The sequence below is a fragment of the Bombyx mori genome, chromosome 26, assembly GCF_030269925.1.
Source record: "Bombyx mori chromosome 26, ASM3026992v2".
NCBI lineage: Eukaryota > Metazoa > Arthropoda > Insecta > Lepidoptera > Bombycidae > Bombyx > Bombyx mori.
In genome coordinates, this window is record NC_085132.1 from 4,578,597 (window position 1) to 4,593,947 (window position 15,351).

The 15,351-nt window shown below is 38.1% G+C and overlaps 1 protein-coding gene across 7 annotated transcripts in view; it reads right to left on the reverse strand.

Moving 5' to 3' along the window:
- Positions 1-113: 113 nt before the first annotated feature.
- LOC101739097 (protein polybromo-1) overlaps positions 114-15,351 on the reverse strand; it is a 32,388-nt gene continuing 17,150 nt past the window's right edge. Inside the window, exons 22-34 of one of the 7 annotated variants that reach the window (XM_038020593.2) lie at positions 14,867-14,933; positions 14,158-14,263; positions 12,827-12,960; positions 12,195-12,314; positions 11,044-11,167; positions 10,112-10,303; positions 8,595-8,734; positions 7,270-7,372; positions 6,679-6,720; positions 5,536-5,719; positions 4,658-4,722; positions 1,172-1,343; positions 114-477 (exon numbers count right to left, since the gene is read on the reverse strand). In XM_038020593.2, coding sequence (XP_037876521.1) covers positions 183-477; positions 1,172-1,343; positions 4,658-4,722; positions 5,536-5,719; positions 6,679-6,720; positions 7,270-7,372; positions 8,595-8,734; positions 10,112-10,303; positions 11,044-11,167; positions 12,195-12,314; positions 12,827-12,960; positions 14,158-14,263; positions 14,867-14,933 — 1,744 coding nt within the window. In that variant the 3' untranslated portion in view covers positions 114-182. Of the gene's footprint in view, positions 478-1,171; positions 1,344-4,630; positions 4,723-5,535; positions 5,737-6,678; positions 6,721-7,268; positions 7,373-8,594; positions 8,735-10,111; positions 10,304-11,043; positions 11,168-12,194; positions 12,315-12,826; positions 12,961-14,157; positions 14,264-14,866; positions 14,934-15,351 lie in introns of all 7 variants that reach the window. The other 6 variants (XM_038020591.2, XM_062676313.1, XM_038020595.2 and 3 more) reach the window with 6 other exon arrangements.

A 15,351-nucleotide genomic window follows, 5' to 3' on the forward strand; every position in this document is an offset into this window, starting at 1 on the left:
GCCAGAACACTTAAAAGTTCATAAAGTCCAAAAGTCCACACTTTGTTTGTAGTGTAATTGTTTGATTATAGACATTTAACATATTTAAGTAAAAAAACATAAATAAAAGTCACTTGTATTATAAATTTGTCGATTATATTTGAATTAAAAAAAAAGCAGGTCATTAAACCTTTAACTAAACGTTAAAAACCATTTATCTGAAGATTCTTGTAGAGACACAAGGCGTCTTTCATCATGAAATCTCTCAACGAGCACAATCCTTTCAGAACCTTTTGATTTTGGTCCATCTTCTGTATGTCCGCTTCGGCGAGATTTTTGTCATGTGTCAAATATCCGTTGATGGCTTCGTCCGTGATCCAATGTCCGGGTATCTTCTGCATATTGAACTGAGCCGGGTCGGGGTTCGCCGGCATCGGAGTAAGAGATTTTTCCCATGGTGTTATATATTTCTGCTCTGAATGCAAGCCTTCGATGTACCTGAGTAATGTGCAAATGAAAACGGATACAACGTGTTTCAAGAGTGCGAACAATAACGATGCTTTGTTTTTTTGTTTTACTTTTTTTTGCAATTTTCGTCGCCAAATAATAAAAATTTAATGGAATGGAAATATAGATATGGGTCCGTAGACCGCGCTGACGCCTTCCAGGGTTGTCCTTGACGGGACAGAGTTATCCATTACGATTCTCTAGTCGATGTTTCAGGCATCAGTTTTTGTCATCTTTCATCTATTGTGGTGGTTTCCAGATAATTTATTTCGCCACAAACCTTCCCGCTCTGAAGTGAACTTCCCCCCTTCACGGCTATACCATGTCACTTTTCAACGTCTTAGAAAATTCCTGAGCGGATTAGGCCTTTTTTTTTATTTGCTTAGATGGGTGGACGAGCTCGCAGCCCACCTGGTGTTAAGTGGTTACTGGACATCTACAACGTAAATGCGCCACCCACCTTGAGACATAAGTTCTAAGGTCCAGTATAGTTACAACGGCTGCCCCACCCTTCAAACCGAAACGCATTACTGCTTCTGCTTCACGGCAGAAATAGGCAAAGCGGTGGTACCTACCCGTCCGGACTCACAAGAGGTCCTACCACCAGTAAACAGCGTAACAGTGCTGGTCTTGCAATATCACTTATACTTTAAAATAACTTATTTGATCGGGTCGTAGTCAATACCTGATGTAGGCTTCGGAGTGCGTGACGCGCTGCGCTCTGGGCGGCGCCGTAACGAAGAGGGGGTCGAGGCCGGCGCGGACGGGCGGCGCCGTGGGGATCGTCGTGGACGTGCCCTCCCCCGCGCCGGGGGACGGGGTGTTCCTCGCCATAGGGGACATCCCTGATAGAGACGCTGGAACATACACCACCCCGTATTAGACACGTGCTAATATCGTCGAGCTGTGGTACAACACACGAGAAATAGCTGGAGCTGCCTTTGCTCTACATTGCGGCTATGTCGTAAAATGGGAGGAATCGGGACACTTTTTAAGTTCGACATTGATTTGTATCGTTTTTTTTTTTTTGTAGTTATAATAATAAAAAACTATAGAGATCATAATGGTTCCGGTAGTTTAAATTTTCATTTATAGCACATTAAGAAGATATAGTTTCTTAAAGAATAATCATATAAAGTTACAAACTCATTTGTCCCTCTTCACCCAAGCGTTGGGTGAATCGGGTCGCTTAAGGCGTTAAGTGTTTTTCGCTAGGGCTAGCCCTTTTTTAACATCTTTAATGAGTTACAAAACTTTGATGAATAAATTAAACTATTTAATATCCTTAAACATTGAACTTTTTTTATTTAATTTTATGTTTTGCTTAGATGGGTGGACGAACTCACAACCTACCTGGTGTTAAGTGGTTACTGGAGCCCATAGACATCTACAAAGTAAATGCGCCACCCACCTCGAAATATAAGTTCTAAGGTCTCAAGTATAGTTACAACGGCTGCTCCCACCCTTCAAACCGAAACGCATTACTGCTTCATGGCAGAAATAGGCAGGGCGGTGGTACCTACCCGTGCGGATTTATAAGACGTCCTACCACCAGTTAAGTAAATTATCTGCTTCGGCAAACTAAAAAGAGTGGCTGTTGTACTGTATTCTGACAAAATATAATGGTAGATGGTCTTTTGAGCCTGAACAAGTAGCTAACACCGCCCTGCTTAGTTAGGCCGCGAAGCAATAATGCGTTCCGGTTTGAAGGGTGGGGCAGCCGTTGTACTATAGAACTGGGATCTAGAACTCGTGTCTTAAATTGGGTGGCGGTATTTACGTTGTTGATGTCTATGGGCTCCGGTAACCACTTAACATTAGGTAGACCATGAGCACCTCTACCCACCTAAGCAATAAAAATAAATTTAAAAAAATAACTTAATAATCGACCTACCCCGTAACCATAGACAACCCCCTTATTTTTATAAAACAAAATAAACAAACCGCCACCACCATAACATGCTCAACAAACTCAAAAGCTCTTATAAATAATTTAATAAATGCCATTAAGTCCCTTGTGTAAGTCGATCACCCTCTGCTTTTCTATTCAGCCATAAAAAAAAACTTAAATCATTATGACTATAGTTTTTAATGCAGACATAAAAAAAAAACTTAAAATGATTATGACTAGTCCTCTAAGACTATGTGACAACATAACATTAAGCTATTTGAAACACAAAAGAAAGCAACAACAAAAAATTAGTAAACCAAAAGAAAAGGCGGTACATTTTAGCACGGATTATAAAGTATTTTTTTTAGGTTATGACAGGAAAAATAGTTAATAAAAGCTTTGAGTTGACCTCATTGAGAAGCGTCGGAACAAAAACCGATGATAATGCTCGTTAATTTTTTGGAAATTACAATACAATATTCATATTATATTTATACAATAATTTAGATACGAATGCAGTCCACCAATTTTTTTGTGCTAGCAACACAACTTGGTCAAGTAATTTACATGTTTATGGTTTTTATTATTTATCTATTTTAGTTCGGATTAGTGTCTCGAAGTTTTCAAAACGAATTCAACAGTTTTTTGTAGATATTCAAAATTAAGTGGATGAAGAAATCAAAATGTGACTTATCGTTTTTGGTTCGGGCGCTCTTTACTTACACTGGTGCTACAAATTGAAGTCATTTTCGGGTACACTATATATTTTCTATCTATATATATGTATATAATATCTATTTATTCTATTTTCTTCGTTCGAGGGTCATACAACTAATTAAAACTAATTTTACGGTTTAATCTCGCCTTTATTATTGTCATTAGAGGTTCCGCAGTAGTCGAAATTCGACTATAATTAATTGGAATTGTAAGTTTGTACACTATTATGATTGTATTTTATACTTCTATAACCACAAATTTCGCCAACGCTACTCTATAAAAAATATTAATAAAGACAAACAATATTTAATCTATTCTCAATTTGACCACAGACGTGAAAAACAAAAGTTTGACAATAAATAGTATGCATGCGTGTGTGCGTCAAATACATGGTATGTAGTGTGTGTAATGTTTTCTTTATTGATTTAATGTATCTTTTATGCATTATTTAAAAAAAATATTAGCATTGTGCATTTCTTCTCTATATTCTCTATAAGTGTGGAAAATTTCATACTCCTCCGTCCGCGCAATTTTCGTAAAAAGGGATACAAAGTTTTTGCTTCACTTATTAATATATAGATATCATATTATTCAGCCGGTGAAACCATGAAAATTGTAAAGCATACTAAACGTCGGAAAAGATTTAATGATAGTAAAAAGGCGAGGTAGGTAAAAGTAGTTTTAATTATAACTATTTATTGTTTTCGATTTAATGGTACATGAAGAGAAATAGAAGTGTTTGTTAGTATGCGCTATATACGTTTAGTTCATCTTCTAATACAGGGCTGTCCGGACAAAGGACCGGGACGCACGCTTTAATCAGAAAGTAGTTTTCGATATAAATAGTTTGGAGAGTATTATTCTTTGTCAAAACATTATAATCAACATTTGGTATCATTTATCTTTATTCTTGTAACATTCTATTCTTATGACATCATTTAAAAGTTAAGCTATATTTTACTATTATTGGGGGAATTCCCGGAAAGCATTTGGTTTTTGAAAAAATTTTTTGTGCGCCTCCAGCTTTTGTATTAAATTTCATTAGCCCGCAAAGGTATGTAGTTTGGACAGCCCTGGTCTAATAGTTGTTTACTGTGTGCTTAGTGCGAGTTTTTTAACGTTTTCGACGTAGGAACGTTGTTTTTTTATTGCTTATATAGGTGGACGAGTTCACAGCCCACCTGATGTTAAGTGGTTACTGGAGCCCATAGACATCTACGACGTAAATACGCCACCCACCTTGAGATATCAGTTGTAAGGTCTCAAGTATAGTTACAACGGCTGCCCCGCCATTCGAACCGAAATTACTGCTTCACGGCAGAAATAGGCAAGGTGGTGGTACCTACACGCGCGGACTCACAAGAGGTCCTACCACCAGTTTGCCTATGTTTGCCGCTAGGGGCGCTGTTCTAGCTCCATACAAATCTGAGTTAACTTTTACGCTATCGAGAACGTTAAAAAGCTCGCACTAAGCACACTGTTCGGTTAGTGTGCGTGGAGCGCCGGTCCCGTTTGTTAGTACGTCAGCATGCGAACCTTGGCTATTACTACTGCTATTTGTACCTCCGGGGGACATGACGCCGCTCCGCACCGCCGGCCGCGGCTTCTTCGATGACAGCATGAAATTCCTAAATCAAAAAATTATTAATTTATTATAAGTTTTTTTTTGTAAGCGGTACATATTTGCTTTGTCATCGAAGTTCGACCGTAATCACTGGCATCTAAGATATACTTTCGTTTTACTTGCTTTGTTACTTACAGTTTTTATTGTAAGGTTCATTAAAAAAAAATGTTCCCAAATGTGTTATAGTAAAAAAAAATTGAAAATCTGTTCAAAAATCGAAAGTGAAAACTGATTTTGTTTGTGTAACAGCTTGTCCGTGAGGTCCGGTTTATTTATTCATCTTCATCAAAACATATTGCGCCAGCTTGAACGAAAATGTTCTACGAGACTGACAACTTCTCGGTACATTGCGGGTTCACTGTATAAAATCATAATAATAATAATAACATGATAAATAATGAATCAAAGATAAAAATTTTGGATGATCAAAAGCTTCTGAAGTTTGTGGACGCGATCACGCAAACGCTGCGTTAAGAACGTGAAGCTAAATCTAAGGCCGGACATTGCGGTGGTATATATCGAGGGGTGAAAAGCTAGAAAGGTGCTTTAAGCGACCTTTTAGCAACTTCACAGGGGAGCCATTTAAAGTTTAAAATATCATAATAAAAATTTAGTTGCAGACTATGGGAGAGGCTCACACCGAGCAGTGGAGAGATACAGGCTGATGATGAAGCGAAATGTTGCTTTAACTAAATAGACTTTCGCCTCTCGATATATGTGCGTGTGTGTGTGCATGTGTGTGAGTGCATGTGTGTGTGTGTGTTTGTTTGTTTGTGTGCGCGCGCGCGTGCTCGTGCGTGTGTGCGTGCGTGCGTACCTGGAGCGTTCATGCACGGCCATGAGTCGTCCGTTGCCCTTGTTGACGTGCAGGTCGCGCACGTGTCGCAGCAGGCGCGGCAGGTTGGGGAAGGGCGCCTGCCCCTTGCGCACGCGCGCGCAGTTCCGCCACAGACAGGGGTACTCGCTGAACGAGCCGCGGTAGTGTTGCTGGATGTGCCCCGCTGCGTTCACGCATGTTCCCGGCGGACCACATTGTGGACGTTCATTAACAACGCCGCACTCGGGCCCCGGGGCCGCACCGAATCATCGACAAATTTCGACGACTTCATACGTAATAAATACTACTGTTTTCGTTTGCACGTTAATCGTCGAATATTTGTCGAATGTTTTCAATGCAGTCCCGTATGTTACAAATTACTTTAAACTTTAAATAAATTACGTTGAAGTTGTTTTGATCGACACAAAAAAAGGATTTTGTTATTATATATTGTACTATTTAAAATTTTAACATATCGTCGTTGTAAGCCAAAATCTGCTATGTGCACTTTTCGTATAGTTCACAGCCCTGTCTACCGTATAAGAAAAACTGTTATGTGTCTATAGCTTTAATACTTCATCTATAGCTTTCATTTGATAGAGTTCATAAAAATTCACCTTCATATAAAAATTTCATACGAAAATGTTTTTTTTACTCGTTAATTCAAAATAGAGTTTTTACACATAGCAGATTTTGGTTTGACAACGACGTTATTCTGATTAGGTACTATTAATTAATCTAAACTTTGCTCGTAATAAAATAAAAACTAATTTTTTCTAAGCAAATTTGAGTCGACTATTATCAAAGCCGGCAATGTGACTTTTGGACAATTATTGGTAAATCAGAAAAACGAATTATTGACTTTGTATTCCATTGGTAGTCACAAAACTCTTCCGAACGACATCTTAGATAAATAACAGGTTAACTATTAACCTTTATTTAATGCAGATTTTGAACCGTATTCTTTGAAGGAGACGATTATATTCAAATCAATCTGTATTGACATATCAATAACATTTTTTTGTCCAAATGCACAGATTGCCACCTTTGATAATAGACGACTCATTTATAAAATTTAGCTGCACATTTTTAGAGTTGTGTAGTTGAGTATCACCGTTCCAACGATTTCAACTTGATACTTACGCTCTAGTTTAGGTCTTTTCGGTTCTAGATACGTTCCGATCACTGGCAGCGTTTTAAAGTACGAACAAAAAACACATTAGCAAAAGTCTATCTAGCTCCCATACGAGAACGCAAGTTGAGTCAGAGAATAAAATAAACTTTTAATACTGAATTTAAGACATACAATACAAACAGAGTGAGTAGCATAGAAACAAACAAAAAAAAAAGGGTGCGTGTGCTTATGTAAGAAGTTATACTTCATTTTTATTAAAATTATTTCTTTTTTTTTTTAAATATTCAATGATTAATAATAAATATTTAACGTTAATAATTTAATAATATTTAGTATGAATTATATGAAATAATTTTGTATATGTGTAGAAGTATAACTTCAAAAATTATATCATTTGTTTCGCCTTGTGATGGGAGATCAAAGTCTAAATTACTTCCTATTAATTTTAAAATCCCTTAATTTACTTGACGGAATGACTGTAATGAATAGACATGATATTTCGAGAAGAATCTACTCGAATTTCTTAGAAGTGTTTTTTTTTAAGCCTAAGCACTTTTCAAAGCTTCCAAATGAAATGTGTAAAATGTAAAGATATTTACTGTTTCCTCCGTCGCCGATGCAGTGCTCCATGCAGTCGGTCAGGTCCTCGAACTGACAGTCGCACGTGTCCCAGGCGCATTCGTACGTCATCTCCATTGTTGTCTAAAAATATTAATACATTCACTAAATTAATGTCTATGTTTTCATTAAAGTATATTGCATAACGCTGACCATTTTATGACTGGTTCTTCTTTGACAATCAAGTGTTAAGGTGCGAGCTTGAAAACCTCTACAGTGGTCTGTCTGTTATAAGAATCATGCACGTTCCGGGAGTGTGCTTACTTTTTTTTTTAAGTGAAACTTCTAATGTGACTTCCAACAAGGTTGCGTTAAACGTTTAACTCTGCCATGGAATAGAAAGAGACAGAGCGAGAGTGAATGCGTGTCACTCGAGCGCAAGCGCATAGTATTCCTGTTACAACGAGTAGCGTCCAATATTTTAATGAAGTATTTAAAAATATATATATTTATTTTTCTATCTATAATTTAAAATATATATAATATAAGTGTTGAAGATGACGTATCTTTTATACACAGCCTTCTCTATTACAAGAGCAATCTGATTTAAGGATGAAAACCACATTACTACACATCAAAAAAGAAGTTTCACTTCATTCACGTGCACGGTTTTTTTTTGTTTTTTTTTTAAGACATGGATCACTTGTAGCCCGGGTGCCTTTCCAGTTTCAACAGGGTTGTGTTTACTCAGTACCGCCGATTCGGGGCCAATGTTATAGTCATCGAGATTCGTCATCATTGATATGATCATACCCGATCCTGTGGACCGAATGGTAAACAGTCGACGTCGCCCTAAGCACGTCATTACGGATCCTCCCGATCCAGTAACGGTGCTTTTAGATACTTCAAGTACGGGTCACCGTCCTCGCCGAACCCGTCGCTTGCAACGAAGGGCTCGATGAGTAAATTAACCCATAGACATAGCCCACTGTGAATCTAGAATAACTCCTCGAGGTTTCTAGAATAGGTAGGAAAAAAAGTGTGTGACTGACTATCCCACTACACAGGAGCATACATATGGACAATGTTTAGTAGACGATAGTGGGGATACTACGAAGAGTCGCAAAAAGAGGAGACCGACAACATCTAATGTGTTCTATCTCATTCTCTCGCCGGCTGAATCCTATACATTTATGTGTTTGTGTCTCTATGGACTTATTTTTTCGTTTCATCGAGTTTGAAATCGCAACGATCCTAAAGAAGTTTCACTTCGAAATAGATATGATTGTAGAATGGCATTTCTTGTCGTTAGAGGACGATGCAAAAGGTATTTGGGTCGCTGTTTGGCGGTTGTTTGGGCACTAACGTGTTGCGCCAACTCGCGCATCTCGTCGGCGAGCCTGGCGGCGGTCTCCTCGTTGCAGCGCGCGGCTCGCTCCTCCCAGCTCTGCTTGGTGGCGGCGGGCAGCGAGCGCCACTCGTTGCCCACGATGCGCGATATGTCGCCTGGCGGAATCATTCAAAGCGAGCCTTAGCCCAGACGTACCTTCGTGTTAGGGTTGCGCGACATAATCTTTCTCGTGCCTTCTCTTTCTGCGGTCCGGTTCGGGGGAGCGTAAAAAATTAACGAGAGAAATTATGTCACGGTTCATATTATTAATCGTTTTTTTTTTTCAAAACTACGTAACGAAAAATTGTTTTTAATATACAATGCTATCTACTAAATTTTAAATGCGGCATACATTAATTAGTTCGCGCTAATTTAGAAAAGAAAATTAACCGTCTAGATTAGTTTTTTTTCTTTCTAAATGACCATGACAAGACTTGAAGTATATAACTAAATTTCATATTGGTTAACAACTCGAAACGTAAAATCGTAACAAACAAACAAACAATCTTTAACGTTTACAATTATTTGTCACACGCGAAATCAAAAATAGAACAGTTCCTCCGAATCAAGCACGAATGAAAAATCCTGTATATTTTTATTAATTTTGCTCATTAATTATGCGGAATCACTAAAATTGTATGCGTAGTCCTAATGTATCAACTACACAAGGATCAAGTCAACAAAAAAGTTGTTTAAAAATAAAACAAATCAAGAGCCAATATTAAATTAATTTAACAATATACGTTTTAAGTAAATAATATAATTTAGCAGTGGGTGAGGTATAGCACCAGCCCGTGTGTTATCATAAGGCGACTAATTAGTATTATACGAACATACTGAGGCCGCCTAGGCAGGACGTATTATAAACTCACACGGGCAAGTCTAGTATCGTCATCTTGCCTATTCCAACCATGTAGGGTTATACAATTTAGCCTAAACATAACCTCATGTATTATTATATTTTTTAATGGGTTTTATGACCTGGTAACTAAGACCTTTAGGTCAATTCTTATTTTAATTTTAATGAAAACTTTTTTAATAGAACAATGATATGAAATGAAATGAACTTGATTAATATGAAACATGGCATGAAATGTAATGAGATGAGATGATATGGGATGAAATAATATAATCTCAGTAAAATGGTGGTAATTTACTGAGACTTTTTCAGTGGGCTTTTTGGGAGAACCCCGAGAAGTTACATTCAGCGGCTTTGTTTCATTTTCCCACATTTGAGCACTTTCACAGTTAACCGGTTAATAAACCACCGTTATTACACATTTAAACCCGAAGAAACACTAAACAGATAAAATAAAACGAATCACACAACTTCACTCCTCGCGTTCCCGCCAAAAAGTCATGACATATTAAAATGCTTGGAGACGTTCATTCACATAGTGATGTGCCAAGTCTCTTTTAATCAAATACTCGAATTAAAATAAAACCTTTTTCGATTCGAATATTTCCAGGACAGTGTTAAATGCTTGTCTCACCGAATGTAGCCTCCGGGTTGTTGGCTATGACCGCCTTCCGCACCTCGCTGGAGTACAGTATGTAGCCGGTGACGATCTTTTGCTTCTGTTCCTTCTTCTTCTTCCCGGTGACCGGGGTCGCGGTCTGGCTTGCGATCCGTTCCTGACTGGGCGTTACGCTCAGGGACGGGTTGTAAGGGTTGCTATTGCCACCTGTCAATAGAGAGAAACGTTTTGATGTATGTAATAAAAAAAAAAGACGAACTGTGCTAAATTGAATTTTTTTTATTGCTTAGATGTGTGGACGCGCTCACAGCCCACCTGATGTTAAGTGGTTACCGGAGCCCATAGCCACCTATCTTAAGATGTTAGTTATTAGGGTCTCAGTATAGTTACAACGGCTGCCCCATCCTTCAAACCGAAGCGCATTACTGCTTCACGGCAGAAATAAGCGGGGTGGTGGTACCTACCCATGCGGACTCACAAGACGTCCTGCCACCAGTAAAATTTGGTCGTAGTAATAAAATCATAATATTGTCTACGGTCCTTGACGCGTGTGCAAGTAAGTGTTCAAATGGGACGTGCTGAAGTCAGTGATTTATTTTTGAAAAACGTACGTAACGCCTTAAAAAAAGTAAATCTATATTATTTCAACTAAAAATCATAGATACATGATTTTAAGTGAAAATCTTGAAACACAACGTCTAAAATGATACATAAAAAAACACTATTAGAGAATATTGCCATACCTGCGGTACCACCAATTAGGGTAACCAATTTTTTTTTCCGTTATTAAACAACCTTTCTTATTAAACCTTAGATATTAAACCTTAGATTTTAGAAAGTCAGCCTTAATACTAGCTGTTCTATTAACTCTCAAACGTATGGTATAATTTTTTTTTTATAATTTAATAGACCACTTGTGTCGCACTTTAATAAAAAAATAAGGTTACCTGTTGACAGAGGTGTCGCCGGCGAGGCCAAAGACGAGTCGTCCAACGAATTCTCTAGAATCATTTCGACGTCCTGACTTCCGATCGTCGTGTTGATTAGGTTCGTGAACTGTGGCTTGCAGTCCTTAGCATAAACATTCGTTACATTACTGTTTCCGTACACTTGCTCCCATACCGTAGTAACTATATACATATCGACGCTTGAAAGGCAAACGTGACTAAGCGACAATAACTGTTTTATACATAAATGATAGGTCATAACCATATTCGATGCGCAAAAAATATATATTTCTAGGTCTTTTTTTTATTGCTTAGATTGTCGGACTAGCTCACAGCCCACCTGCTGTTAAGTGTTTACTGGAGCCCATGGACATCTACAACGTAAATGTGCCACCCACCTTGAGATATAAGTTCTAAGATCTCAGTATAGTTACAACGGCTGCTCCACCCTTCAAACCGAAACGCATTACTGCTTCACGGCAGAAATAGGCAGGGTACCTAGGCAGTGGTACCTACCCGCGCGGACTCACAAGAGGTCCTACTATCAGTAATTACGCAAATTATAATTTTGCGGGTTTCAATTTTATTACACGATGTTCGTCGATGTTAATCGTGAACATTTGTTGAGTACATAATTCATTAGAAAAATTGGTACCCGCCAGGGATTCGAACACCGGTGCATCGCTCAGCACAAATGCACCGGACGTCTTATCCCTTAGGCCAGGACGACTTCAAAGGTCTATTAAAATCATTTCAATCCTACAGCTAGATTCGTTAAAATAGATTTTTTTCAGGTATTTCAACTTTAAATTAGTCTACTGTAAAGTCCACGCATTGTCGCTTAGTCACGTTTACCTTTCAAGCGTCGATATACAGTCAATATCTATTATTAATACAGTAAGTATAAAATTTTTTTTAGTTTCCATTGGCCATATGTTTAATTAACGTTAATCTAAAACGAGCACTACATGATACGTCTCTAGTGTGTGAGTGGGCAGCAGTGGACAACGCGATCCCAAGCCGGTGGTAGCAGTTGAACTAAAACTGCGAGGCCTCATCTGGGTGCCCTTGGCAGCTGTTAGCAACCTTGGAAGATTCTTTGGGCTAACAGCTACACTTCCATCCATAAAAACACAGTAACTGTAACTCACCGTAGGATCCATGTGCATGGTTTGATGTTGCGGTTTCTGGGCGAAGGCGGTGGACGCCGACTGCACGTCGTGCGTGGACGCCAGGGCCGGTGGACCCAACGGTTTTGGGAAGAAGTATATCTAAGGGAAACGATAAGTTCTGAGTGAGAATCTGTCAACATCTATTTTTCGTACCGCTAAACGTTAAGGATCCACCCAAAAAAAAAATCCCAGAAATAATGTATATGGCAAAACAACGTTGCCTGGCCAGCTCGTCTTCCTTGCGTCGATAATCCTCAATGCTGAGGGTCGTGGCCTCCTCTAACAACTTTCTCCTGGATTACTCTGCGCCATTCCTGCCTACCCTCGGCTGTATGTGTAGTAGATTAGCTATTTCTGGCGGTAGGACCTCTTGTGAGTCCGCACGGGTAGGTACCACCACCCCGCCTATTTCTGCCGTGAAGCAGTAATGCGTTTCGGTTTGAAGGGCGGGACAGCCGTTGTAACTATACTGAAATTTTAGAACTCACATCTCAAAGTGTGTGTCGGCATTTACGTTGTAGATGTCTATGCTACTATCTGTCCACTGGTCTAAAAAAAAAAAAACTAGTTTTTCTTATAAAAACGTTTCCATGGCAACGGGCGGCGCGTACCTCGTCTACGGTGACGTCCTTGGTGTGCTCGAACTTGCGCAGGCCGGACTTGAGCTTGCGCGCGACGCGGTTCGACTCGTCGTAGATGCTCTCGCACACGTACACGTCGCCTTCCGATATCTCCGTGGGCCGACCTGTCCGACAGTCAATCGCGATTAGTGCTTGCTACCCAAACACCTCGTTGTTTTATCCAGTAATTCGGATAATTTCGCTATATAGATAACGCAGCTAAAAAAATACAAAGGAAAGTAGAACAAAGATTAGTTGATTAACTTTTAAAGGACAATGCCCATTTTCTATGGGCGTTTGCTATTTTTTGCATTAGCTATTTTTTTTAATTTGTTGTTCAAGTCACAGACAACTCTTTCGTTTGTCAGCATGTAGGTTTACTATAAGGCCGTATGGACTAATTTGCCCTTTGTCTATTGGCGAATTTAAAAACTATGGCACTCAGTTTTGGAATGTTATCAAATAAGTAATTTATTTTTTTGTAAAACAATGCCAGGGTGAAAGAAATGTTGATACATAAACTAAACAACATTAAAAAATAAGGCATAGTTTTTCAAGTACAAATAGTTTTGTCACTTTTGGGCATTGTCCTTTTGAGAGGTTATATCAGCGTTACCCTAGCGTGTAGGTGAGCTCTCGGGGCTCAAACCGGAAGTGTTGCTAACACTGGCCCTAGCAAGAGCAGTGCTTCACAGAATCTATCACCGGATCGGAAACGCGACCCACTGAGAAGATCCGGCGAGAAACTCAATGGGCTGTGTCTATGGGTTAGTTTACGCAACGAACCCTTCGAAGAGTTCGACGAGAACGGTGTACGGAGTTGTCGCTGTGTGATGTCCAGCACCACTTCACAATAGGGCGGTCGCAAAAAAATATTTACTGTTGGTGGTAGCTCCTGTTGTAAGTCCGCACGTATAGGTACCACCGTCCTGACTATTTCTACTGCTAGGCAATAAAGTTCAAAATTGTATAATTATTTAATACAAATATTACTTTGGTTACACTGATGAGTAATGGTAAAAATTAACACAAGATATTTTACGTCATCTTGTAAAAATATTTCATTTTCAGATTCGGTCTCATTTTTATGCTTACATTGAAAAACCAATTTACTTTAAGACTACAGAATTTCAGTGTAAAATCTCTGAGATAAATTAAGAATTTTCATTCACTTGCTTGGTATGAATATGAATACCAGACAGTAAGTCTTCAGAAGTAATTATTTCAACAGATAGGACTGGCGTGGGATGTAGGGATTTCTCGTTATAATATCTATATTAACGATTGAATACCAAGTATCAAGTCAAAGTGAAAACACTTACATTTGAGATAATCGTCGTAGTCCAAAACCGAACACTTCCCAACGATGCCCACAAGAGGGCTAGTATCGTGGATTGTTGTCAGAAGTACCTCTTGTTTGTAGAAAGGCTGTAAAAATATAATAATAAATAAATTACAATTTAAATCGCTTTACAAACATACTAGTAAAATTAAATAAATAATTAAAAAAAAAAAATGTCTGCATTAAAATCGTTGGAACCCCAAGTGTTTAATTGGAAATGTTCTGATTACGTACATATATAATATGTATTATATATTCGCTTAAACTCGCCTGTATTACATTTCTTAATAATATAGTTTAACTTGTTTTCCAGTTTTTCAGTTAGTACCTATTTTTAAAATAGTTATTTTGATTTTAATTAATAATTTCTTTTATTTATAAATACTTGTAATTATTTATGCATTACATGTTATATAGTATAGTACTAATAAAAATTGTTTATAGCCCTATTGAAAAATTATACCAGATATAATAATACCCATAGCTGAGATGAATCTAATGGCATCTCATTTGTTAAAATAAATCTAAAAGTTTAGGCTGTAATGTTCACGAATTATAAATACACTACATCCATAGAAAACAAAGCTATAAAAATATATCATCTGTCGACACTTAAATAAAACCAAGCACATGTCTGTATGAAATTTTAGCTATATCAACAGTGCACAGAAAGTAAGAATATAGCAAACCTTATTGATGATATTCAACACCTCCGCCGGGAAGATCAAGAACGGTCCACGGAAATAGCACTTGTTACTGGAAACAAAACATAATAAATGTAATATTGACTTTAAACACTTGAAAAGGAAAGGAAATAGTTACTCTATGTCTACTAATTGAATGACAAAATAAATGATTCGAAAAGAGTCAAAGAAACTTAATATTTCATTTGTATAGATAAGTATTTAAGAAATCCGAAAGAGTGGAAGTATAATATGTAATCGCCTTTAGCAAGAAATCAGTATACAACAGTAAGTATTTTTTATGTTTTGATTACTTATGTAATAGGTTATCTCAGTAGTTCCCAAACACTGGTGGAGCGACACTTATGGGTATCGTCAAATGTTGAAATCGTTAAGTTTGCAATGGAAAAAAAAAGGTTGAGAATCACGTCAGGTTTGAGCTCCGTGAGCTCACCTACCCGCCCGGCGACGCTGATATGGTCTCTCAAGAC